The sequence below is a fragment of the Salvia miltiorrhiza genome, chromosome 1 (assembly GCF_028751815.1).
Source record: "Salvia miltiorrhiza cultivar Shanhuang (shh) chromosome 1, IMPLAD_Smil_shh, whole genome shotgun sequence".
In the NCBI taxonomy this organism is placed as follows: Eukaryota; Viridiplantae; Streptophyta; class Magnoliopsida; order Lamiales; family Lamiaceae; genus Salvia; species Salvia miltiorrhiza.
Window position 1 is genome coordinate 46,175,721 of NC_080387.1, and position 25,828 is coordinate 46,201,548.

General features: G+C 37.0%; 3 protein-coding genes across 6 annotated transcripts; 1 reads left to right on the top strand and 2 right to left on the bottom strand.

Annotated features, from left to right (window-relative positions):
• Positions 1–4,170: 4,170 nt before the first annotated feature.
• LOC130986643 (DNA repair protein recA homolog 3, mitochondrial) lies at positions 4,171–9,828 on the bottom strand. Of its 4 annotated transcripts, none has more exons than XM_057910113.1 (8): positions 9,505–9,828; positions 9,105–9,162; positions 8,253–8,470; positions 7,725–7,812; positions 6,274–6,446; positions 6,037–6,183; positions 5,309–5,440; positions 4,171–4,865 (listed from the first exon to the last, which is right to left on the bottom strand). In XM_057910113.1, the coding sequence occupies exons 1-8, from the start codon at positions 9,562–9,564 to the stop codon at positions 4,563–4,565; spliced, it is 1,179 nt and encodes a 392-aa protein (XP_057766096.1). In that variant the 5' UTR covers positions 9,565–9,828; the 3' UTR covers positions 4,171–4,562. The 4 variants fall into 4 exon arrangements, with proteins under 4 accessions (XP_057766096.1, XP_057766092.1, XP_057766103.1 ...); XM_057910109.1 differs by having other exon boundaries at positions 9,102–9,162; positions 9,505–9,752; XM_057910120.1 differs by having other exon boundaries at positions 9,102–9,162; positions 9,391–9,752.
• A 680-nt stretch (positions 9,829–10,508) lies between these two features.
• LOC131008874 (uncharacterized protein At4g02000-like) lies at positions 10,509–11,009 on the top strand. Its single transcript, XM_057935974.1, has one exon. It carries the CDS (start codon positions 10,509–10,511, stop codon positions 11,007–11,009), a length of 501 nt encoding a protein of 166 aa, XP_057791957.1.
• Positions 11,010–19,390: 8,381 nt separating this feature from the next.
• LOC130986668 (nucleosome assembly protein 1;2-like) lies at positions 19,391–22,737 on the bottom strand. Its single transcript, XM_057910137.1, has 12 exons — positions 22,524–22,737; positions 22,386–22,429; positions 22,124–22,219; positions 21,395–21,487; positions 21,249–21,315; positions 21,113–21,174; positions 20,834–21,018; positions 20,569–20,746; positions 20,441–20,484; positions 19,940–20,141; positions 19,817–19,834; positions 19,391–19,727 (listed from the first exon to the last, which is right to left on the bottom strand). The coding sequence occupies exons 1-12, from the start codon at positions 22,570–22,572 to the stop codon at positions 19,659–19,661; spliced, it is 1,107 nt and encodes a 368-aa protein (XP_057766120.1). The 5' UTR covers positions 22,573–22,737; the 3' UTR covers positions 19,391–19,658.
• Between the last annotated feature and the right edge of the window lie 3,091 nt (positions 22,738–25,828).

The window sequence follows — 25,828 nt, forward strand, 5'->3', positions numbered from 1 at the left end:
CAAAGAAAGACAAGAAAAGTAGCTAGCTGGAAAGTTGGGCAACCTAATCATGCATATTGTGCAGAGTACATAGGAAACATCCTTTGTGATTAGTAATATAGTCATGACAAAGATTCAAGCTAATGTCACAATGGTAATTCTTTATATATATAGGGTGCGATTATAGTGAGAACCACACTTATCGTGAGAACATAAGAACCATTAAAATTAATGCATCTACTATATAAATTAATGCATTCACTATTAAATTTAATGCATCCGAAAATAATAAAATTTTTGCTCCCTTCAGGATTCGAACCCAGGATCTGCATTCATCCACCAAGATGATCCATTCACTGTAGATCTTGATGATCGAATGGTTTAAAATGGTTCTCTGTTCTAATTTTATTTAGTGGTTCTTATTTGAACCTCTCCCTTATATATATATATATATATATATATATATATATATATATATAGGGTTGAGTTCCGGTGGATCCCTATGCTTATAATAGATCCGTAGATCCAAATCTAGACCACACATTTATGACATGTGGCGCATCAAGATGGTGACACGTGGCAAGGCATTTCAAGGCAAAATCTGGAGAGGGGTAAAATTGGAATGTAATTTTCGAAATTCAAAAAAAAAAAAAAATTATATTTTCTCAAAATAGGTATATTTTAGACGCATAAAGTTTCATACGAGAATGCATGAACTTTCATATAAAAATGCATAAAGTTTCATATAAATATGCATAAGATTTCACCCCACCCCAACCCCACCCCCCACACCCCAGAACCCCACCCCCCCCCAGAACCCCACCCCCACCCACCCCCTACCCCCCCCCCCCCCACCCACCCCCACCCAAAAAAAAAAAAAAAAAAATTTATTTTTTTAAAAACTGATTTTCTGACCACTGACCCACCCCTACCCCCACCCCCACCCCCCCCACCCCCCCACCCCCCCCCACCCCCCCCCCCCAAAAAAAAAAATTTTTTTTAATTTTTTTATTTTCTCAAAAACTGATTTTCTGACCACTGACCCCCCACCCCCCCCAAAAAAAATTTTTTTTTTTTTTGAAAATCAGTTTTTAAAAAAATAAAAAAATAAAAAAAAAATTGGGGGGGTGGGGGGGTGGGGGTGGGGGTGGGGGTGGGTCGGTGGGGGGTGGGGGTGGGCCAGCAATTAGAAAATCAGTTTTTGAAAAAAAAAAAAAAAAATTTGGGGGGGGGGGGTGGGTCGGTGGGGGTGGGGGTGGGCCAGCAATTAGAAAATCAGTTTTTGAAAAAAAAAAAAAAAATTTTTGGGGGGGGGGGTGGGGGGGGGGGGGTGGGTGGGGTGGGGAGGCAGGGGGCAGGGGCTGGGGTGGGGTGGCGAAACTACCAGATTTATTAAAATGAAATGCATTTTTTGTATAGTTTAATGCATTTTTGTTTGATTTTATATGCATGTGAAACATGCCTATTTTTGGGGGGTGGTAATGGGGAGGGTTGGGGGGTGGTGTGGGCTGGATTGGGGGGTGGTATGGGGTGGGGTGGTGAAAATACCAAAACTGGAAAAATTAAATGCATTTTTCTGTTCAAAGTTATGCATTTCATGTGAAAACTTTATGCATCTTTGTGTGAAACTGTATGCATCTAAAATATATCTATTTTGAGAAAATCTAAAAAAATATATATTTTTTTAATTATTAAATCCGAAAATTACATTCCAATTTTACCCCTCCAGATTTTGCCTTGGAATCCTTGCCACGTGTCACCATCTTGATGCGCCACATGTCATAAATGTGTGGTCAAGATTTGGATCTAGGGATCTATTATAAGCATTGGGATCTATATGATCCCATTCCTATATATATATATATATATATAGGGTGTGGTTCTAGAGAGAACTACATTATTTGTGAGAACGTGAGAACCATCAAATCTAATGCATTCACTGTAAAAAATTAATGCATTCGCTATTAAAATTAATGCATTTAAAAAAATAAAAAAAATTGCTCCCTTCAGGATTCGAACCCAGGATCTGCATTCATCCAACAAGATGATACATCCACCGTAGATCTTGATGATCGAATGGCTGAAAATGGTTCTCCGTTCTTTTTTTATTTATGGTTCTTTCTTGAACCTCTCCCTATATATATATATTATATATATATATATATATATATCATAAATTCAAGTTTGATGTACACATAAGCATGTGATTTGGACATGGACTCATGGAGTCAATGACTAATATTCCATTCCATAAGGTTAGATAAGCGTATGGTCAATCAACTTTAACATTGAATAATAATATATCTAGTCAATAAGATTTTGTACAGAAATCTAGAGTTCGAATCTAGTAAAGCTTGATCCGTAATCTCATTAAAAATTATGTATCCACGATATTGTATGTCATCTTATTTTTTAATAGAAGCGCACAAATTTAAAGACTAACACATCAATTTGAAAAAGTAAGCAATATGTATATCAAACATGCATTCCAGTGAACTTAATGAATTTGCGTAGGTTTATCATCAATAAAGAGTTTGATATATATAGCTAGGGATGTCAATCGTGCCAACACATTGAGTTTCAGGCTAGTCCTATCGGGTTACGGGTTATTTGGGTGCGGATTAATCAGGTTAAAAAAAATTCAGGTTAGAAACTTTCAACTCTAATCTTAAATGTTCGAGTTTCGGGCTAGCCCATTGAATTACTGGTTGGGAGTTAAATAGAGAATTAAATAGAGAATTATTATATATTTCATTTTGAACAAATCTATATATTTTACGAGCAGATCAATATAACTAACAAACAGACGTATTTGGTAAAAAAAGAGAAAAACTCGCCACCAGCAGGATTTGAACCTGAGGACAAATTGTTGTTCATGCGGTACATTGATTTGTTCATCAAATTTATACATCTGTTCGTTTTTGTTTCACGAATTCTCTATTCTCTAAATATTTAGCATTCTCTGTTTAACTTCTCTCTATATATATATATATACATATATATATATAGAGAGAGAGGATATATATATATATATATATATATAGAGAGAGAGAGAGAGGGGGGTTCAAGAAAGAACCACTAAATACAAAAAGAACGGAGAACCATTTTCAGTCATTCGATCATCAAGAGCTACGGTGGATGCATCATCTTGTTGGATGAATACAGATCCTGGGTTCGAATCCTGAAGAGGACAATTTTTTTTATTTTTCTTAATGCATTAATTTTAACAGCGAATGCATTAATTTTTACAATGGATGCATTAGATTTATTAGAGTAGCTAAAGTTATTAGTTTGTTATATTGTTGAAACAATTAGTTAAGCAATTAGTTGCTGACGTGTAAGTTAAAATCTCAGCCTTTGTAATCTCTATAAATAGAGAAGATCATGAAATAATAAGATTTGATTTTCCTTCGCATATCTTCTCTCTCTCTCTCTCTCACTATGCTTTACTTTCTTCTCACTTAACAAGATTTAATGGTTCTCACATTAGCAAATAATGTAATTCTCTTTAGAACCACACCCTATATATATATATATATATAAGTATCAATGATTTAATTTTTATATCTAAATATTTTATGTTAAGTATTGTATTAAAAATACAAAAAAGTGAAATGATGAAACTTTATAATATTTTATTATTTTTAAATTTTAATATCTAAATATTTTATGTTAAGTATTCAGGTTTCGGGCTAGACCATCGAGTTAGTCGAGCCGACCCTATCGAGTGTCGGGCTATTCGGTTACGAGCTAGTCGAATTGCAATTTTTATCGAGTTGAAATTGTTAAAATAAAATAATAGTACCAATTATGTATTTTAAATTGAAGGACTTTGTTAAAATAAAATAGAGTTAGCCACTTTTACCCTGAAGTAGGTTATACGATCCTTTTTGTTGTAGAAATAAAACAAAAGAACTAAAAGAAGAAACGAAATAAGTCTCCTTTTCAGTTTATATACTCCCTCCGTCCACCAAAAATATGCCACAATTTCCTTTTTCGTCCGTCCACAAAAAATATGCCACACCATTTTTAGTAGTAGGGTCCACACAACTCCACTCACATTTAAAGTGGGACCCTTTTCTACTACATCTGAAGGAATCACACAACTTTACTCACATTTTATTAAAACCCGTGCCGAAAGTAAAGAGGCATGTTTTTGGTGGACGGAGGGAGTATCATATAACAACCATATGAAGGAATCATTGTTTCACTAATAAATCATAAAATGGATGTTCATAATAAAACTAAACGTGGCTGAATATACTAGTGTACAAAATGCAGCTGAAATTGACACAAGAATCACATTAATTAGAAAAATCAAACAAATTGCGTCATATGCCTCTTTCAAATCACAAAAATTTAACCAACTGCACAACCTGAAGTGTATATAAAAATATAGTACCAGCAAGTAGAAGTTACCGTCAGATGTCAAGTGCTGCTGGAGAAATCTTCCCATTGATGCACTGAGATAGATAGAAGGCAATGACTGATCTTGCACGCCTGTGCTACAGCTGCAGCGAGAGATTCTTCACCTGTTACCTCTGATGCAACAATGTCTGCAACATTTCCCCCCTCAATAGCCCCTACATTTCTTCATGGTCTGGTTTCATATGCATAAGCTTGTCTCTTAGCTTTTTCTCGAGTTCTTCTCTTACACTTATGTTTTCAGAAAGGTGTCGCTTAAGTGCATCCTGACCGTGGAAGTTTTGGTCGTTCATTTTCAAGAACGAGCCTGATTTCACGATGAACATGTGTTTGCATCCTAAGTTTATAAGCTCAGACTCTCGGTTAATACCTTTTCCAAACTCAAGCTCAAACTCTGCCGTTCTAAATGGAGGTGCATGCTTGTTCTTCACAATCTTTATGGCAACTTGGCTTCCTGTGGTCTGCAGGAGAAGCATATCAATGTAAACAACAGTGAAACAAGGAATTGATGCGGCATTATAATGTTTAAAAAGTATGAACACTTATGTCACTAGAGTCAAAATAGGTAAGAGTAAATCAGACCTAAAACCGCGCACGGGGATAAAAAAAAAAAACCAAGATATAAAAGAAAAGAAAGAAATAAAGAAATAAAGAAACATTAACCTTCATCAAATTTAACTTGTGATATCTGACTCCATGTTACAAGTATCATAGTTGCTTGAGAGTGTTTATCAACATAGAACTGACGCACATGTTACACTCATGAAAGATGGCAAAAATATGTAGCATTGCATGACACAAAACAAACCACCAATCCAACCACCAAGTTGACATCTAAAAACGTATGTATGAAAATAAAAAGGATCTAAGCTTCAGATATCCAAGAAATGAGCAAGATAAGTACCTCTTCTCCCTGCTTGACCATTGCAGTTCTCCTGACATTTAGACGTACTGAAGCATAAAATTTCAAGGCATTCCCACCACAAGTGACTTCAGTGGGTCCACCAAATCCAAAAGTGGATAGCTTTGCCCGGACCTATAACCAAACATAGTTTATCAGAGCAGTAAACAATGAAATGACCTTCACTTTCACAGTTCCACCAGCCTGACCCAAGTTTTAAATTATACCGGATTACTCCACATTTCGCTTGATTGACCAGCTCCACATATTTTATCTCCATAGTTTAAAACAGAGGTGAATTCACTACTATAGTTTGAAAGCCTACAAGCCACGAGGGGGAGATAGACAAAGAGGGAAGAGCTTTTCTTGGAGAAAAGTGAGACTGAAACAGGTTGTTTTAGTCATAAATCATAATGCCAAATATTTTTCAGCTCAATTCATTATAATGCAGAGCAGAAAACAAAAGGCCATAAGTGGCATTTCTAGCATTGTAGTTGCACAAGAACATACTCAAGTCTTGCACAAAAACTCCAATATGCAAAAGGGTAAAAGTAGATAGAGTATGTTCTAATCAGTAATAATTTTTGCAAATGCTTAACACATTCTGTGGACTCTTTCAGAACACATCTGAATGTCCAGATGAGGAAAAGATGCAGTTTAGACAACAAAAAAAAAAGAAGCAATAAAATTAGAAATATTAACAGAACTAATTAAAAGTTCAGGGAAAATGCCTGATTTGTAAATAGTAATATGGTCTGTGAGAGGGATAAAGAGTGGCATATTTTCCGTAGTGCTTGGCTCATAAGTCTAGCTTGCATGGCCATGTGAGCATCTCCCATTTCACCATCTAGTTCACCTTTCGGAACCAGAGCAGCTACCTACAAGATAAATCCACATAACAGATGAGAAAAGACTGATAGTCAGCTTCTACCCACTACATTTTTGAGAAACCATAACATCTTACTGACACTATCCACAACAACAACATCAATTGAACCACTCCGGATAAGGGTGTCCACCAGACTGAGAGCTTGCTCACCACAATCTGGTTGTGATATCAGCAAATTTTGAGTATTTACTCCAATAGCCTCAGCCAAAGAAGGATCAAGAGCATGCTCAGCATCAACGAAGGCACAGTAACCTGTGGAAGGAACAATAGAAGGCGACAATCAAAGTCTGAAAATAAGCTAAAGGATGATGGTCCAACTATATTAGCACTTATTCAGTTATATTCCATACAAAATAATAGAAATCTTTTGCAAGAATACCATACAGATCTGCTGTATTCCCATTCGCCAGCTTAACAACACAATCAAATACAAATTAAATAATTATAAGTAAGTTTTATTTAGAAAATGTGTCTATAGGACATTCATTAAATTGTGATTTCCCCAGCAACAACAAAAAAAGAGTCTATCAGAATACATTTGAAAAGATTGTATATCTCACGTCATACACTGGTGAGGAGGCTTTGTTAGGTGTGTAACAATGCCATAAGATGGGAACTTAGGATTAAAATGGCTGGTGGGTGAGTGGGTCCGAACATCACATTGGTGAGAAAGAGCCTTTTCATTAGGAGCGTGTCATAAAGATGCCAGATTTTAAATGATTTTATTTTCTGTTTTTTATTTATCGGTTCTTTGGTGAAGCCCAATTTCCACATTTTTCCTGGACAAATACAAGTAAAAATACAAGTAATGTTTCAAGCTGTCCAGTTGTTCATTAAACCAAACTTCCGGCAGCAATGCAGCAAAAGGTCCCTCTTCAGCCGCTAAATAAGTTTGCAAAACATAATTTTGTTGTAATAATGCATCAGGAATCTTGTAGGACAGCGGGGTGATAAAAATGACAAGTGGTTTATCTGAGGTTAATATAAAGCCAAATACTCAAATTTTGTCCCAAATTATCACCATATTTCTCTTTCTATCAAGTATCATCAGCTGTTGACTTTGACCATATAATATCCAAACTACAACAAACTATGGGAATCTATCCTTGGACGAATCTTCCAGTACTGGAAAGCTAATTCGAATAGTCTGAAATGTGATGGGGAAATTCACAATTGATGTTCTGAGTCGACTTGTTTGTTTGCTAATATTACATCACATTTCAGACTATCATAATTAGCTTTCCGGTACCAAAAAATTACCCGATGATAGATTTGCAGAGTGTGTTATAGGGATATTAAATGATCAAATTCAGTAGTTCATGATACAAATAGAAAAAAGAGTGATAGTGGGATAGGCTTGAATATTTGGCCTTAATATAACCATATTTTTATTCACTTGGATTTGATATTTCATTAAAGGTATTTCATCAATAATCTGATCCTCAAAGACAACTTAACAACTTCAGCAAATACAAGCTGGTGAACAGATTGAGCCCCCATAGGCCTAGAAAATTGGGAGTATGGACAGACCTCCCTGTTTTTGTGCCTCAGCAATCAAGTGTAATGCAAGAGTTGTTTTTCCAGAAGCCTCTGGACCATATATCTCCACAACACGTCCCTAATAAAACTCAAAGTCATAATACCAGATCAAACATAATGAAAATGGATTCTTATTTTAGGTATATGATAAAGTAAACATGTCTAAAAAATATGCAGCATACTTCTCCATTTCATAAAGATGTCCATCAATCAAGATTGACTTGATTACAGAGATGCAAAAGAATGAAAAGAAAACTGTGTTGTTGCCCTGGACTCCTCACTCAAGCTTCTGTACAGCACAGTAGGATGTACTTGATGGGGATCGATTGCAATCAGCTCAATTTGAAGCTTTTAATCATACTATGTTGTTAAGTTAAAGATGTAACATCACAACAGGCAAAAAACTTAAGAGTACCTTCTTCTGGGTAGTTTTAAGGAAATTTTTCAGAAAATCACTTTTGTGCATTGTCATTGCAGTATGCATATTATACAGTTCTGAACTTATTGGATGTAAAATACCTTCGGAAGTCCTCCTATTCCCAACGCAACATCCAAAGAAAAAGATCCCGTGGATATTACAGGGTGGTGCCTTTGTGAATCATCCCTGCCGAGCCACATTATAGATCCATCTCCAAATGATTTGGTGATCTGATCTAAAGCCATCTTTAGAGCCAACTCTTTCTTAGACATATTCTCTTCTCCAGAATCACTTGTGTCACTCTTTGTCTTCTTTTTACCTTCAGGAATCAGGCAACAAAATCATATGGCATTGACTTACTCACGTAGCTTTCAAAGAGGATGAGAATTCTTTCAGCTTAATATTCCTTAAAAAGTGGTGATGCTAAGAAAACACAATTTAACATGTGTTTACTTAGAAACTAGACCATCTTAACATGTGTTTACTTAGAAACTAGACCATCTTAAAAGTAAGTGCTTTAGAAAATCATAGGCTAAGATATAAAATATTAATGAATTAAAAAAATAGCCACATCCAATCATAAACAGTCAGGGATAAACGTGGAAGTACAACAAAATGCATAGAGGAGAGCAAAAGCCCCAAACAAAAATATTTAGAAAAATGGGAGCCATTACAATGCAGTAGGAAACTGCATTGTATTGGACTCCATACAGTCAAATCATATACGACCATCTTTCAAATTAGAATTGTGTAAATAAAAAATTATTGTAACATAAAGCATCTTAACCCTAAAGGAAGTCCTCCAACAAGATTGCAGTAATTATTACATAATCATTTTCTGATGATAATGCACAAAACACCACTGCCGCAATTTCCTGCAGTGGGGTATTGAAAATGCAACTGTAGTAATTCGAAAAGTGCAGGATAAAAACAGATTGAGAAACTCTCACCACCTTTCGTGGCAAATTCACGCAGCTGCATAGATGTCTCGTGTAATACCCCCCTGGATTCCTGCAAATCATAAAAACAAGATAAGATTTCGTAGTTCAAAAATGTAAGTTGGCACCATAAGCCATTTCTTCCCTTACAAGTTTAATCTATCAGAACAAAGAAAAAATGAAAAGCTACATTTCAGGTAAAGAACTATGCCCTCCCACTTCCCGAACAATGTACACAAATGAATAGAAAAAAGTTCGAGCAAAGAAAACATTCGTCCACATTTATGGTGCAAGAAAATACATCATTATTTTGATCCATGACACAATGTCATCCTCCTACATTTGGGCCGAAAATATCAGCTTCCCAGCGGAAAAACAAAGGATATGGCAACTGACAGAGGAGAAAAACGAAAACCTCCAATTGCGGAAACATATAGCGTCTGAGAGAGGAGGCACTTCGCAGAAGCCTCGCCATTGTAGAATCAAACCCGAAAAGAGAAAATTAAACGGAATAATAAAGATTAGAAGAAGCAGGTGAGTGGCCACCCACTTAAACGAACAGACGACCCTTTCTCTAGCAGTGTTGGCCGTACATTTCTGCGCTGAAGAGAGAGAGAGAGAGAGAGTTGAAGGGTAGCGGTTCAGAGACAAAATCAATTTGTAGGGTTTTTGGAAATTTCCCTCCTTTTTCAACTTCTTGCCTCTACTTTTTTTTTTTTTTTTTCTTCCTTTTTCTCGAGGGATGGACTCTTTTTTCCATCAGTTTCTTTTTTTATAAATTAATAAGTAAATAAAAAAATTAAAAAATTACATCACAGATTCGAACTCAAAATCGCACCTTGGACATAAACTACCTATCGTTAATTTTACACAAACATGCATCCATCAGTTTCTTATTTCCTTGAACCATGATGACGAATCTGAAAAAAATTATACCTGACGGGTAAATTTTCATATTAAATGTTGAAAATGATCAATTTTTCTATCTAAAATACTTTCATATTTAATTCATTTAGATAAAATTATGGCTTTTTTTTTTTAAAATCCGAACATTATTAATCTTTCGATTGTATAGTTTTTCCTCCTCTGTTGAGACCTTTGTTTTTCTCCTCTGTTGAGAACGCTCGCTTGTTTTTACCTAGTTTGTCTATCTTCTGTTCTTGGTGTTTCCATGGAGGATCAAATGGATGGCCTAAACCTCTCAAATGAGGATGGTGAAATATTGTTGGACGATGCAATCACGGGCGAGTCAATTGTTTCCATTGATCTTTGTCTGGTAGGGCGTTTCTCACGAATCTGCCTATCAATTTCAATCTCATGCGCAGTCGCTTGGCTGATGTGTGGCGGCCCGGAAAGGGTGTTTTCATTAAAGATATTGGCCAAGGTAGATTCATATTTTAGTTTTTTCATGAGATTGATATGCAACGTGTCTACGATGGTGGCCCTTGGTCGTTCGGAAACTTCCCTTTAATTCTTCACCGGCTCAAACATGGGGAGTTTCCTCTCACCGTGCCGTTGGATTCTCTACCGTTCTGGATCCAAATCCACGATCTCCCAGCAGGGTACCTCACGGAGGGTGTGGGGTGTCTCCTGGGGAATTTCATTGCGGATTTCATGGAGTACGATAGTTCCAACTCTTCTGGCGTTTGGCGCCAATACATACGCATAAGAGTTGTTGTTCGGGTTTCGGATCCTCTCAAGCGTTTCAAGAAGATCAAACAGAAAGATGGATCATCTTTTACGGTTAATTTTAAGTACGAAAGGCTCAATATTTTCTGCTTTTTATGTGGCCGTTTGGGGCATTTTGAGAGTTATTGTGAGCTCATGTTCAACCCCGCCTCCAAGGAGAATGAGCAAGAATGGGGTGTTTGGCTGAAAGCGGCGGATCGCAGGGTCGTTTCGCTTGTGGCTCCGATCTGATGCTACCACTAGTGTAAACCCTAGCCATGAGGCGGCGGCGGCTAGGTTTCACAGGATCAGTTACATACGGTTCCTAAAATGAAGGAGTAAGAAATCCGCAGCATATCTTTACCATCAAATGTGGTTTTGGCTCCCAAAAGGAAGGAGCAAGAAAATCACATCATATCTTCAGCATTCAATGAGGTTTTGACTCCTAATTTTGGAATCCCACCAAATCAGCAACGACTTGCATTGCATGATATCAACCATGCATATCCGGTCAATGAATCGATGGCTATCGATGAGACATCTTCAGCGCATATTGAGGAACGAAAGCACCTACGTGGCACTACCTCCACGACTTCTGCTACACTCACTGCATCTGAGACTTTTCCTGTAAGGATTTCCGAGGATTTCTCCAATGCTCAACTTTCTTTATCGTCGGGCTCCGGGTTCGAAGTCGGTCGGGCCCAATGAATCTCTTAAGTTGGAGAATTGCCAGGGGTTGGGCCAACCTCTTGCAATTTCTATACTTCTCGAACTCGTTCGAGTACATCGGCCCATATTATTTTTCTGTGTGAAACTTCATTTCAAATGCAATGTATTGAGGATATTCGAGTTAGGCTTCAGTTCGATGGCTGTCTCACGGTGGATTGTATAGGTCGCAGCGGGGGCTTATGTTTGTTATGGAAGTCCTCTACTACTTGTTCGATTCTTGGCTACTCTATGAATCATATTGATGTGCATGTTTCGAATGTAAATGGCGACTGGCGTTTTACCGGTTTCTATGGGTATCGGGAGAGAAGTCGCAGAAGGGATTCTTGGAGCTTAATTCGTCGGTTGGCTGGCATTAGCCACCTTCCTTGGGTTATGATGGGAGATTATAATGACCTGCTCGATCCAGGTGAAAAAGGGGTCGTGTAGACCGCCCAAATTGGTTGTTCTCTGATTTTCGCTCCGCCATTTTGGATAATGGTCTCTCTGATATTCTACTCACTGGATATCAGTATACCTGGTCCCGGGGTATTGGTACGACGAATTTCGTTGAAGAAAGATTGGATAGAGCTATGGCAACTAGTGAATGGAAAGCTCTTTTTCCGGTGGCTTCATTAACGCCTCTTACAGCTGCCTTGTCGGATCACATTCCTCTTCTCCTAAGATGCAAGGTTTTGATTTCGTCTGCTGTTAATCGGAGATTTCGTTTTGAGAATAAGTGGTGTCTTAAGCCGGATCTTCCCAATGTAGTTCGAGATTGCTGGAACAACCTTCAAGGGATTAACATCACCAGTCGACTTATGGCAGTTTCGGCCCATCGAAAAACCAATACTATTATTAAACTCCAGCGTGAGGACGGAAGTTGGACCGCGGTGGATGTTGAGGTGAGAACTAGAGCCTATTTTGAAAATCTCTTTGAAGCTTATTCTCTTGATACTAATTTTCAGCAGGTGTTAAGCCGACTTAATCCTTGTATCGATGATAATATGAATGAGATGCTCACTCGACCTTTCGAGGCTCTAGAATTCAAAGAAGCGGTGTCGCAGATGCATTCTGATTAAGCCCCCGGGCCGGATGGTTTCAACCCTAAATTTTATCAGAAATTATGGCCGGTAATAGGGAAAGACACCATTAACTGCTGCTCTACTTGTCTCGGCAATGAGAGCTTTCCCCCCTAATCTCAACCATACATTGATCTCTTTAATTCCAAAAGTTGAGTCGCCTACCAATATGAAGGATCTTCGTCCTTTTGCTCTTTGCGATGTCTTATATAAGATCACGTCGAAGGTGTTGTGCAATAGATTAAAATCAGTTTTGTCGGGCCTTATTGACAGAGCACAGTCGACTTTTGTGGAGGGACGTCTTATTCAGTACAATATTCTCATCGCTTTTGAAGCAATTCACACCATGAAGCGCAAGACGCGGGGAAAACATTGTAGCCTTGCCCTTAAAATTGATATTAGCAATGCTTATGATAGGGTGGACTGGAGGTATCTCGATGCTATTCTGAGTCGCCTCGTTTTTTGCGCTAAGTGAAAATCTTGGATGAAGCTTTGTGTTTGCTCGGTCACTTATGATGTGTTGGTAAACGGTGCAGCTGTGGGTCCTAATACACCGGGCCGAGGCTTACGCCAAGGCGATCCTCTTTCTCTATATCTTTTCATTTTATGTGCCGAATGACTCTCAGCAATGATACGTTATGAAGTTGATTGTGGTAATCTGCATGGTATCAAGTTGGGTCGTGGGGATCCCTCAATTTCTCATTTGATGTTCTCCGATGATTGTCTTTTTTTTCTGCCGAGCTACCCCAAGCGAATGTGATAATCTCAAACGTGTCCTTGGTTACTATGAATTGGCGTCGGGACAGGCGATTAACTATAAAAAATCTGGTATTTTCTATGGCGTTAATACTGGTGATGTGGCTCGAGCCGAGGTCTCTTCTGTGCTGGGAGTTTCTTCTCCTTTAAATACTGTGAGATATCTCGGGTTGCCCTCGCTTGTTGGTAGAAAAAAGAAAGAGATCTTAAATATCTTAGAGATCATATGTGGCAAAAGATACAAGGATGGCATGGAAAAAAGCTTTCGAAAGCCCGGGAATGCGATTTTGATCAAGAGTGTTGCTCAAGTTATACCCTCGAACTGCATGACAATTTTCTCTCTGCCGACTGGATTGACAGACGAAATTGAGAGGCTTATGAATAGTTTTTGGTGGAGCAATAAGGGGGGCCCAGCTTGGGGGCCTTGGTTTTAGAAGTTTGCAGTTGCATAACCTTGCCTTGCTGGGCAAGATGGGTTGGCGGTTAGTGGATGAGCCCGATGCCCTTGTTTGCAGCGTTCTTAAAGCAAAATATTTCCCCAACGGCACATTTCTTACAGCCTCGATAGGTCACAGTCCGAGTTTTACTTAGCGAAGCATTCACTCCACTCAAGAACTTGTCCGAAGGGGTGTTAGATGGAGGATAGGTGATGGCACTACTGTGAGGGTTTTAGACGACCCTTGGCTTCGCAAGGATGAGTCTTTTAAGGTTTATTCTCCCTGTCGCGCAGAGTTTGAAGGCCTTCTTGTCCGTGATCTTATGCTTCCTTCATCTAGCAGATGGGATGCCGACTTTCTGAACTCCCTGTTAGATGAAGCTGATGTGTAGAGCATTTTGGGTATCCCACTCCTTCAGAACCCGGGGCATGACAAGTTGGTGTGGCACTTCGAAGAGAAGGGACGTTACTCGGTCAAATCTGCTTACAAACTGGCGAGCTCTCTTACTCTCGATACTATGCACCGAGTAGAAGGATCGTGGGATAGTCTCTGGAAACTCAAGGTTCCACCAAAGGTTACTCATTTCCTTTGGCGAGCTGCCCGAAACAACCTCCCTACTAAGGCGTAGCTTTCGACTCGTGGAGTAATGGTTGGTGGTGTTTGTGAAACGTGCAAGGGAGGTCCTGAAAATCTATGACATATCTTTTTCTCCTGCCCTTTTTGCGAATGAGTGTTGGCATTGCAGTAACTTGTGGTTTTATATCTCTAGTATTATCAACAACAACGAATTTTTTGTGGAGGCTCTTTTTCGTATTATTGATGGCAGCAATGAAGAGCTTAAGGCAAAGATTTGTATGGTCCTTTGGCAAATATGGAAGGATCGAAATTGTGTGATTTGGAAAGGAATCCTCACGTTCTCCGCTCGTTCGATTTTGATGGCAGCTGAGAGTAGAATCGAGTGGCTTCTTGCTCGAAAGAAGGCCCCCATCCAGCCCTCCCCTCCGACTCCCACTAGCGTCTGTGTGGGCTGGCATTCCTTGCCACCGGGATCTGTCAATTGTAACGTTGACGCTGCTTTCTTCTCGGATATTAATGCTATGGGTATTGGCCTAGTGATTGGCAGTTTTGATCGTCACTTCATTAGAGGAAAATCCATGAAGTTTCCTGGTCTCCACCGGGTGGATGAAGGTGAGCTCATTGGGAATAAGGAGGAGCTCTCTTGGTTAAAGGAGCTAGGCTACTATCACGGTCGGGTGGAACGTGATTGCAAGCGTGCGTGCAAGGCAATTAGTTCGGGCGAAATGAACATTTCAGAGTTGGGTGCATTGGCTGCCTTTTGTCGTCAAGAGCTGTTGCTATTACCGAACATTCACGTTGGCCACATTGGAAGAGATCGGAATATCATTGCTCATTGTTTAGCTAAAGTTGCGAGAGATTACCATATACTTCATGTTTGGAATGAACCCCCGTCGTTTGTGGAGGGTCATCTCCATTTACCATGCACTTGTGTTTAATAAAACTTCTCTCGTTTCCCTAAAAAAAATTAAAAAAATAAATTTTTTACAACATATCATTATTGTGCTGAATAAATTTGTGATTTTGGATTGAAATCCATATAAAAGGCGAAAGTTTCATACTTTTATAATTCATCACTTTTTAGAATAAATCCATCATAGTATTTCACAAATAATACATTGCGTGTTCACACTTAGCATTTTATACTGCAATTGAAAATTTTTAGGCTAACCCAACCTTGTTAGCCATTTTGATAAGAGGGAGTTTATGCATATTACCATATAACGTAAGAGAGTACATCTACTTTTACTAATATAAATTAGAGTCCATCGATATATCTAAATAGAAAATACATGAATCTTAAGGCCCTTTTATTTGGCTAGAAAGTACCAAGGAAACTGTTAGGGATTCTAAATTTTGTTTTCGCCTCAAATTGAATTATTATAAACATAAAAAAAATCTCCTAAATATGGTTTAGCTCCTTTTTCACGACATGCGATCTAAAATAAGTTTATGCTCTACATATTACTATTAAAGAATTACCAAATAGTATATAATAGCTTTTTTTTTGGAATAGTATTATATAATAGCTTTAATGATACGAAAAAGCTACTGCAAAATCGGCAACTAAAATGAATAAACCGATTTTAAATCTTGCGCCATTTCATTAAGAGCTGGTCTATATCACAATTCACAATAGATATCATATATAGAATGCACACAAAACACGAAGATTGGACTTTGTTAGACACCTGGCATAATAACTCTGTTTAGTTGATTTATTATTGTATATTAGTAATTATTAAAAATATAGAGGGTTTAAAGAGTAATATCGACAAAATTAAATTCGGAGGAAGAATTGTTAACGATGAAACAGGCAAATTATGAGCAACAATTTGCAAATAACGAGAGAGAAATAAAACAAAGAGAGATTGATACGCCAAGCCCAACCTAGATTAACCCTATTATGCTATAGCCCATTAGCCCATTAGGTTTTCTTTATCAATATTATAAATATTGTAATCTTCAAGTTACTCATTAAGAAATGAATATTTTGGTTGATAGTTATCAAATCTCTCTCTTCTCTCTTGATTTCTAGAGTTTGAGCTACTCGAATTGCTCAACCATTGATACGGATCGTATCAATTGGTGCTTTCATTGAGAGTTCATCTCTATTTGATTATCCAAAAAAAAATGTCAAAATTCGATATACTCGCTGGCATTGAAGAATTTCAGACCGCCATCTACAGCTAGCCAACCTCCTTCGACGCCTATTTTCAGGCGGCTCCAGATTCCTCCCTGTTTTCATCTCCTTCCCCACCACCCATTACTCCAGCTCCCTATCCACCACGATCGTTTCCCCCAATATTACATACAACTCACTCCACATCACATCTTCCCATTCGCCGTCTAAGCCGATCTGAAATCGAAGCTAAAAACGACCTCGGGCTGTGTTACAATTGTGACCAAACCTGGTCCGATACCCACCGATGCCGCATCAAATATTTGATTCTTTTCGGCACCGATGATGAGGATGACTTTGGAGATCTCAAGTCTCCTTATTCCATGGGTGGAGTTGAAGTTAAAGCGAAGGATGTCTCAAGTCCTTCACCATTCCCAACCACTCACAGCCCCTCTCTGATTTTCTCGCCGTCGGCACCCTCCACCACCACCGTTACTCAAGCATATCTGCTCTTTATTGATGTTCCACCCCATTTTCCGTCCAAAGCTATCCCACCTCACTCTGTTCTGCATTCGCCCACTCCGCTACCGTCGATAGTTCTCCAGCCGCCGCCGCCAACACCTCCACCGCCAATACCACCTCCACCCACCCGAGCCACCCCCAGCAGAATTTTCTGCCTTCACCTGTAATACCACCACCACCACCAATAATTTCTCCAGTGAGTCATTTGCCAACCCCCTCCTCACTCAGTCAGTCACCACCATCTCCGACTCTTCCTTGCCACAACAAAAAATTACTCCTTCTGGGTTATGGAGACGAAGACCTTGATTCACCGGGCATCCCTACTCCAGCAGTCGACAATGAGATTCCTATTGGGCCCAAGTCTAAGAATGAAGAGCCCAACCCAATCAATATATTTGGGCCCAATATGAGTGGCCCTAAAGCTTTGATTGTGGCTGCCCACAACCCAAGTGCCCAGGCTCGTCTCCGTCGCTTTCTCCGAGATTATAAAATTGGGGTTCTTCCACGGCCTCAAGGCTTGTCTCTGCTATTAACCACGCCACATCACGCCGTCGACGTCAAGGAGAAGGATCGTGGACTTGGTCAAGAAGTCCAGCTATGTGGCAAACCGCCGCTGGATCTCGTGGGCATACCTAGCTGATCTGCATCAGTTTTTAGCCGAATCTTTTGTCGAGCACATGGTGGGCGTAGTTTATCAAGTTTCTTAGTTGATTTCAATCAGAGCTTTTATCAAGAAGTTGTCGGGCAGTTGTTATTTCGGCACTATTTAGTTTCGTTTTTGCAATTAGTGGGCCGAATCTTGTACTCCCATCACCATTTTTCGTAGCTTCACCTTGAGTACAAGGTGATTGTGAAGGAGTAGGGAATGATAAGCCAAGCCCAATCTAGATTAACCCTATTATGCTACAGCCCATTAGGTCTCCTCTATCAATGTTATAAATATTGTAATCTCCAAGTTACTCATTAAGAAATGAATATTTTGGTTGATAGTTATCAAATCTCTCTCTTCTCTCTTGATTTCTGGAGTTTGAGCTACTCGAATTGCTCCACCATTGATACGGATCGTATCAGAGATTTTTTTCCTTGTCTTTTAAGGAAAATGAATACATAAATTGAGCTACGGAAGAATCCTGAAATTTCACATAACTTTCAACATTTTTAAGATTTAAGCCCACGTTTGATTGGGTGTTTTTAGAGGTTGGAAAAAGGATTCAATTAATTGAATTCATTACTTGTTATTTGGTTTGAGTAATGGGTTAACCATTACCCTTACTTGAGGGTAACTCAATTACCCAATTTATTACCCTTCAAAATAGAGGGGAAACAAAATAAAGGGAATCTCTTACTAATGATTCATTTCCATTGTTTAACCAAACACTCAATAAAAATAATGATTATTGTTACCATTCCACTTATTTATTTGATTCCATTCTCTTTGCATCGCTCTGCTTGAACCAAACGAGCACTAAATTACGTTCCTTATTTTCTTAAGCAAACACAAAAATTTAATTACATTCCCATATCACAATCCTTTCCAAACAGAGTGAGCAGTATATTACTAGCTACAACACACAAAACATCGTTAGTTAACGAAAAACTATACACCTTCCGTCCCAATAGTAATGTCCTATAACTTTTGTCTTTTAAACACGAAGATTAAAAAAATATGAAAAAATTAGATAAAATTATTAGTGAAAAATATTTAAATATTAAATATAGAGAGAGATGATATATCGCCAAAAATGGAATGAGACATTACTATTGTAACGTCCCCCCCCCCAAAAAAAGTGATACGTTACCATTGGGGTAGGCGGAGTATTACACATTTACACTCGTATTACATGCCTTTCACGAATAATTGAAGTCATATTCGCATTCGAACCTGTTTTGGCTGTATATCAAACACAATTCAGTTTCAAAATAATCTTCAGAAACGGGAAACGTTTTACAGTCTTTACTAAAATACAAATACATACACAGAGTAAATCAGAAACAACTTCGCATTAAGCCGTGATACGACAGCAAAACCTATTTTTTAAACAATTCTTCTAAACCTATACAGCATACATCAACAAAATTTATCATCCACTTTCCAAACAAAATTTAAATATTAGTAACTTTCCAAATAAACGATGTTTCAAGCACGAAGTTTCTAATCAAGATATACCAACATATATAAACAATACTCAAAAAGATTTCAGTAACATGTAGGACAAAAAAGTTGAATAACCTAACTTTTAGCATGCCTATTGCCCCATGAGTTATAAAGACACGAATATAAATATTGCGATCAATCAAGAAAAAAAAATCATATGTCAAAAAAATATCTATAGGAAAAATGCTCAAAAATGGCATGGAAACTTCCATGATACAAATTTCAGTTTGAGATTTTCAAATCACATTCAAAATGAAGCCATGAAGAGAACTCCAATAGGACTACAAAATTAAAAATAAATATATTTAAGATTCAATAGGGAGACCAGAACCACCACCAAGCAGTCGACAAGTTCCAAGACACTTCTAACTTTAATCACTCTCCAAGGAAAACTAAAAAGAAATAATTTATCATCTAAAAGAACAGAAAATTGGAGGGGAAATAGAAGCTGATCGTAAATACACGAATATATGATTGACTCAGAACACGAACGAAACATCGCCACACAAAATGGAGCTCAAGAGTAAATGAAGTAGCTGGAATTAACTACTGTTGCTTGCACTCCGGAGGCCTCTCGCCTTGCTGACCCTCACCAGCAGGTGCCCTTCCACTCTTCTACACACATCAGATCAGTAAAATAATCAGCTTGCCGGTAGAAGAAATATAATTAAGCAGATTGAATTATGTGGGAGTAGAAATCACACCTTACGTGTAGCTGACGACTGTAATAACAAATAACAAAAAGCCAATGGTTAGTCCACTGCAAGGTTATGCCATGCGAAGAAATCAAGTGAAATTATAATCTGTAAGAATATGAATCATTTGACCTTTTTCCTGGTCTTGGTTTCTTCTTCCTCATCCTCGTCATCATCATCATCTTCGTCTTCTTCATCATCCTCATCCTCGTCTTCCTCATCATCTTCATCAATATCATCTTCATCATCATCAACATCCCCATACTCATCCTGTGCAGCCTCTCCCGTGAACCATGATACCGCATGAGGAATAATTTTATCACGGATAGTCGACCTACAATAGAAGGATTTCAGGAATACAGAATCACTTCACACACATCATGACATATTGTGGTTTTCTACTGAGGCTCAAACAAACATAATCTTCAAATTGCTTTTATGCAAAGGTCTTTAAATTCTGGTACTCGCAGGATAAATTAAGAAAAATGTTGCAAACTTCAATCCTTGAAACTTCCTAGGCAACAATGCATTATAAGTCACCATTGAGAATTCATTGCAGCTACATCTATCCAATTGGCAAAAAAGCTTCCATCATTTATCAATTATCATAACTAAGAAATTCAACTAACTCACCCAATGTCATAATCCTGTTCCATCAGATTTTGCAGCTCTTCAGCCTGTCCAAAAAAGAGTTTATAAGATTTTAAAAAAATAGATGGGCACAAAATGGCATTTTCAAAACCAGGAAACTGCATTCTTACAGCATCTTCATCAATATCATCATCCTCATCAGGAACCTGTGGTGGACTGAAGAAGTTAAAGAAACTTTCACATTGTTCAGTTTTAGTAATCGGCTTGGCATTTTTGGATCCCTTCTTTGGTTTCTTCTTAAGAATCTTTTGTGTCAAACATTTTCCTGGAAGCCACTCAATCTCCGTCCTAGAGATGATGCATCAGATAAATTGAAATAAGAGTTTGAAACCATTTTCTAACACATAAGATCTTTGGAATATGAATAAAGGTTACCCGATTGCTTTCTCCAAGATAGGTTCATCTTCATCAATCATGTGATAAGTTTTTGTCAGCACAGCATTCTTGAAGAATGGATTGGTGTCAAAATAGAACTCAAGCTTGAAGCCTTTTGGATTGTCTACTCTAGACCATTTAATATCTTTGAGGAATTTAAGTGCCCCCTCATCACGCTCAGAAATCTGGGCACAATCAAACATGAGAAGTAACATTATGATAACTGGAGAAGAAAGCCCAATAACCAAAGCAAAAAAGAAGCTCTATTGCTTAACAAACCTCCTCCGCAAGCACTTCATTATTTTTCATTGCAGTAAGCCAGAAATCAGGAACACCCTTCTCTGCACATGATAAAAGTCTGAGCACATATATATCCATTTTGAGACAATAGACAGAAATTGGAATGTATCCTCACCTTCTTGGTCTGTCTGCTCAGTTGCACCCCCTTCAACTTCAACATCGCCATTTACTATTTCAAATCTCTACATGTAGTTAACATTGATGAGTATCAAAACAAGAAAAAGAATCATGTAGTCCAGACAACTATGTTTTCATTCACACCTTAGTATAAAGAGGCTGATACAATTTCTGGTATTTAGCTTCAAGTGCTGCTCTCTCCTCAAAAAATTTTGCCTCCAGCTCATCATGTTGAGTCTGTAAACATAAGCAGACTTTCAAAATTATCAGAAAACTCATTGTTCAACACAGGGCATCAAAAGGCAACTGTAACAAGGAAAACAAATCATCAAAGTCGCATATATAAAAAAAGAGGGCGGGAAAATAATATTTGAAATAGAGTTTGTCAGCATTATTTCAAGGATAAAGCCAGATACAAATCACTTTCAAGTGAATGACTCTGAGAAGGAACTAAACATACATCGGCAAATTAAAATTCTGACTTATCAATCTTTTCAGCAAATTTACCCAAAGAGTCAATCTGTTCGGCAATATCATTTAGTAAAAGCCAATGAAAATTCTGGCTTATTAAGGAAATTCTGACTTATCAATCTTTTCAGCAAATTTACCCAAAGAGTCAAATCTTTTCAGCAATATCATTTAGTAAAGCAAATGAAAATTCTGACTTATGAAGGAAACTTTGAGGGACTAGCCATTAACCAATCACACAAATTCTGAATTATGAAGGAAACTTAGGTGGACTAGCCATTAACCACTCACACAGTAAACAGTAACTAAGCATGGTTTTTAATCTCATAAACACCGATAATTCCATTATTAGAAATAAACTTGCAAAAAATCCACTTCTCATCTAAAAACAATCTAAAAACATGCCTGTATTTCCCTGAGCGTGTCGACGCGTTTCCTCACGTCTGGGGAAAGATTCTCGAGCACATCAGAGTGCTTACCAGCAAGATCCTGAAGTTTGTTCTGCAAACACGTTCCAAAAACTAAAATCAATAAATAAATAAACTGACGCAAATTACTCTCACAAACACACTAGAATATCAGAATAAGCGTAGATAGGAATATGCACACACGGCACAAGACCAAAACGCAGGATTAACAACAATCAGCAAAAAAAGAGAAGGCCAACCTTTAGGGCATTAACAAGGTCAGCCCTATCTTCTGCGTTCAGTGCTACACAAATAAAAACATTCAATTGAAATCAAATTCGAAATCAATATAATTGAACAGAGTGCAGTGTCAGGATCGGGATAGGGCTTCGACTCACCAGCGCCGAGATCAGCGACGTTAAAGCTGTCCTTGTTGTTGCTGCCCATTATCGTGAGGGCCGCGGACCAAAACCCTAGCACAGAAGGAAAAACCCTAAAAACGGCGGGTGAGATTTGCAGATAGGAGAGATAGAGGGAGAGATGGGCTAAAGAGAAATGCGTGTAGGAAACACCTAGGATTTGGAAGCTATTTATAATAAGGTATCGGGGCCGTGTTTGGGGTTTCAAATTGTTTTTTGGGTTTTCCAATTTAAGGTTCCCGGTTTTGTGCCACATTACATTAATTTAGTCGGACCAGGAAGTTGTTACTAACATAACATGGCCCCTACGCCTCTTTTAATTAGTTTATTAGTACAAATTTCGACCGTATGTTCATAAATCATAACTTATGTAAAAAATATAAAAAAAAAGTTAGAAATGATAGGGACTAAAGAATGTTAAGTTTTATTGGGTTGGGCTAAAAAAACAACCACCTTAAGGGCAAACTAAAGCTCATGAATATGGTTAAAGGATTCAAGCTATCACGTAGATCAAGTATTATTTTTTTCTTATAAATATTTTATTGAATTTTCGTCAAAAAAATATTTACGAGATTTGAAACAAGGAACCTTGTTAATGTACTTTGATATTAAGTTTTGTTTGTAGGTTGTATATAGGGACTATATTTTTTGTTTTTTTTTTATCAGAAAAAAGAGGATATATTAAACATTTGGCACCAGAGGTACCGAAGGAGTTACACAATTACATGAGAAATTGATCTAGACATCCATGAGGAGAAACACATCTCCTTTTCATTCAATTTAAAAATCTTGTTCCAACTCCATAGTCTAACTTTCATCTCCCCGATCAAGCTTTGAACTTCCCAATTCTTTCCATCAAATCTGCTCTCATTGCGACTTTTCCAAAGTAGCCAAGTGGTACAGACCCAAAGGGCCCTAAGAAACTTTGAGCTCTTTTTCCTCCCCAAGTTAGAAAATGCTTCAAAATGATCAATCGTACCTTGTGGTCGCGGAGCGTGAACACCCAGCCATCTTTGAACTCCAATCCACACCTGTTCAGTCTTGGGGCACCTCGAAAATAGGTGATTTGTCGATTCCAGTTGGTGGCAGCAAGCATTGCACGTGAGCTCTACTTCATCAATTTGAATGTTTCTTTTCCTTAAGTTGTCGCATGTTGGCAATCTGTTCCTCAGTAGTCTCCAGATAGTGACTTTTGCCTTCTGAGGAGCCGGAGTGTCCCACATTTTCTGGATCATTTCTTTGCTGAAATCCATTTGAGGTGCAGTGTTCCTTGATTCTTGGATGGTGTTGTAGGCTGATTCTTGTATATAGGGACTATATGTTCAAGTGTCGTAAGCAAATCATTATCCCTTATAAAAATTAAGAAATTATATATTCTCTCTAAGTAAAGACAATTCAATTTCTCATTTGATTTATTAACTCGATTATTCTCGTATGTTATAAATTTACTAGTGTACCTCCCGCGCTATGCGCGGTGAATATGATTTTAAACTCGCGCAAAATGTGCATATATATGTTTTATAGTATTAATATATATTAATACTATAAAACATATATATATAAATTAATAAAATTAAACTTTGATATCAAAGTGATCTAATATTTTAATATAACCAATGTAATTTAAATAAAAATATAACATATGTCTATGTATAGATATTGTATCACTTATATAAGGAGTTCTATAATTATACAAATTAAATCAATTTGTCGTATAAAATAAGTTGTGTATGAATTTTCTATGTAACATTATGAATTTGGTGTGAAAAATAATGAATTAAAAAAAAATCAACCTATGAGATTCAAATTCTGGACCCAAAACTATAATTTCACCAAAGATCTTTTCATAATTTAAGGGATTAAAATAGTTGCTATTAAGCATTTTGGTCTTCGACAGACCATATCTCAAAACATATTTTTGAAAAATTAATAAACATGTAAAGATATCCGAGCTTAATTTAATACCTATCAAAGATAATTATATGGATACAAAAAAATATAATACATTAATTAAAAATAAAAAAATTGTCATATTTAGAAAGAAACACTAATTTTAAACAAATTAATTAAAACATAGTAATTTTTTTGGTCTCTTATAAATTTTAATTCAATAAAAATTGAATATATTTAATCTGATTATGTTAAATATTAGGGGGTTGTAACCCTGAACGTATTTATCGTGAATCTTTATATCCAAGAGCTAAAAATAATTCATAATATATGCAATATACACCTAGATTTATTTAAATCAATATACATACATACATGTCTATATATATATATATATATATATTATAATTCATTTATAATAGTCACTTACATACTTAATTTAATTCAATAACTTATAATTAAAATAAAATTACGTAATTAAGATTAAAAACTTATTAAAAAGGATATAAAATTCCACCACCCTTTTTCATAAAAAAAAAAGTAGAGAAAAAAACAAGAAAATAAAGATAAGAAACTAAATCAAATTCATAAAAAGATAGAAGAAATATACGTTAAAAACAATTTGAAAATTATTTACACACGTTAAACATTTAAAGAAAAGTTAGAAAATACTTATTTTTTGAATTTGGTTAAACTTTAAATGGCAATAACAAGTTATTTTTATTTAATATGCATTGTGTATATTATATTCATAATAAAATTATAAAATAAATAGAATAGAAAATATGTTTAATAAAAAGTAAATGGAGAAGTAAGTATAACCGTTTGAAACCCAAAAAAAGAAAACAATTAATTGTCTTATAAAACACAAAGAAACACAATTTAAAAGATAATGCACGGTTTTGACATTGTAGGAAGTCATTGGCAGTTTTTTTTTTTTTAACTTGATTTTTTCACTCCAATTCCAATTACACCCTTGTAATTGAGTTAAATTACATTTACTTTGCTTTTTATATATATAAAGATTAATCCTTTTAATATATAGTTGATTCTTGGTCACATCACATCTTATGCCATGCTTCATCACAATCTTATCTTTTGTTCATATCATAATCAAGTGAAAAATAAATAACTTCTTTGGAAAAAATTTGAGACGAGGCCTTTTGATGGAAAGTTGCTCATCATGGGAGACTTCATCATGCAGTCCTTAACTGTTTCTTTCAGTTTGTGATTGAGCCTCTTGATTTCATGAAATGCTCTGTCACATTCTGAGTTGGAGATTCTGAGCTTTTCTTCCAGTCGACTGTTCTCCATGATTAGTTGATCAAGACAAATTTCATCCGGAAAGTAGATGATTGTCTGATTCTTGGCTCGTTCATCATTGATCTCCTTTT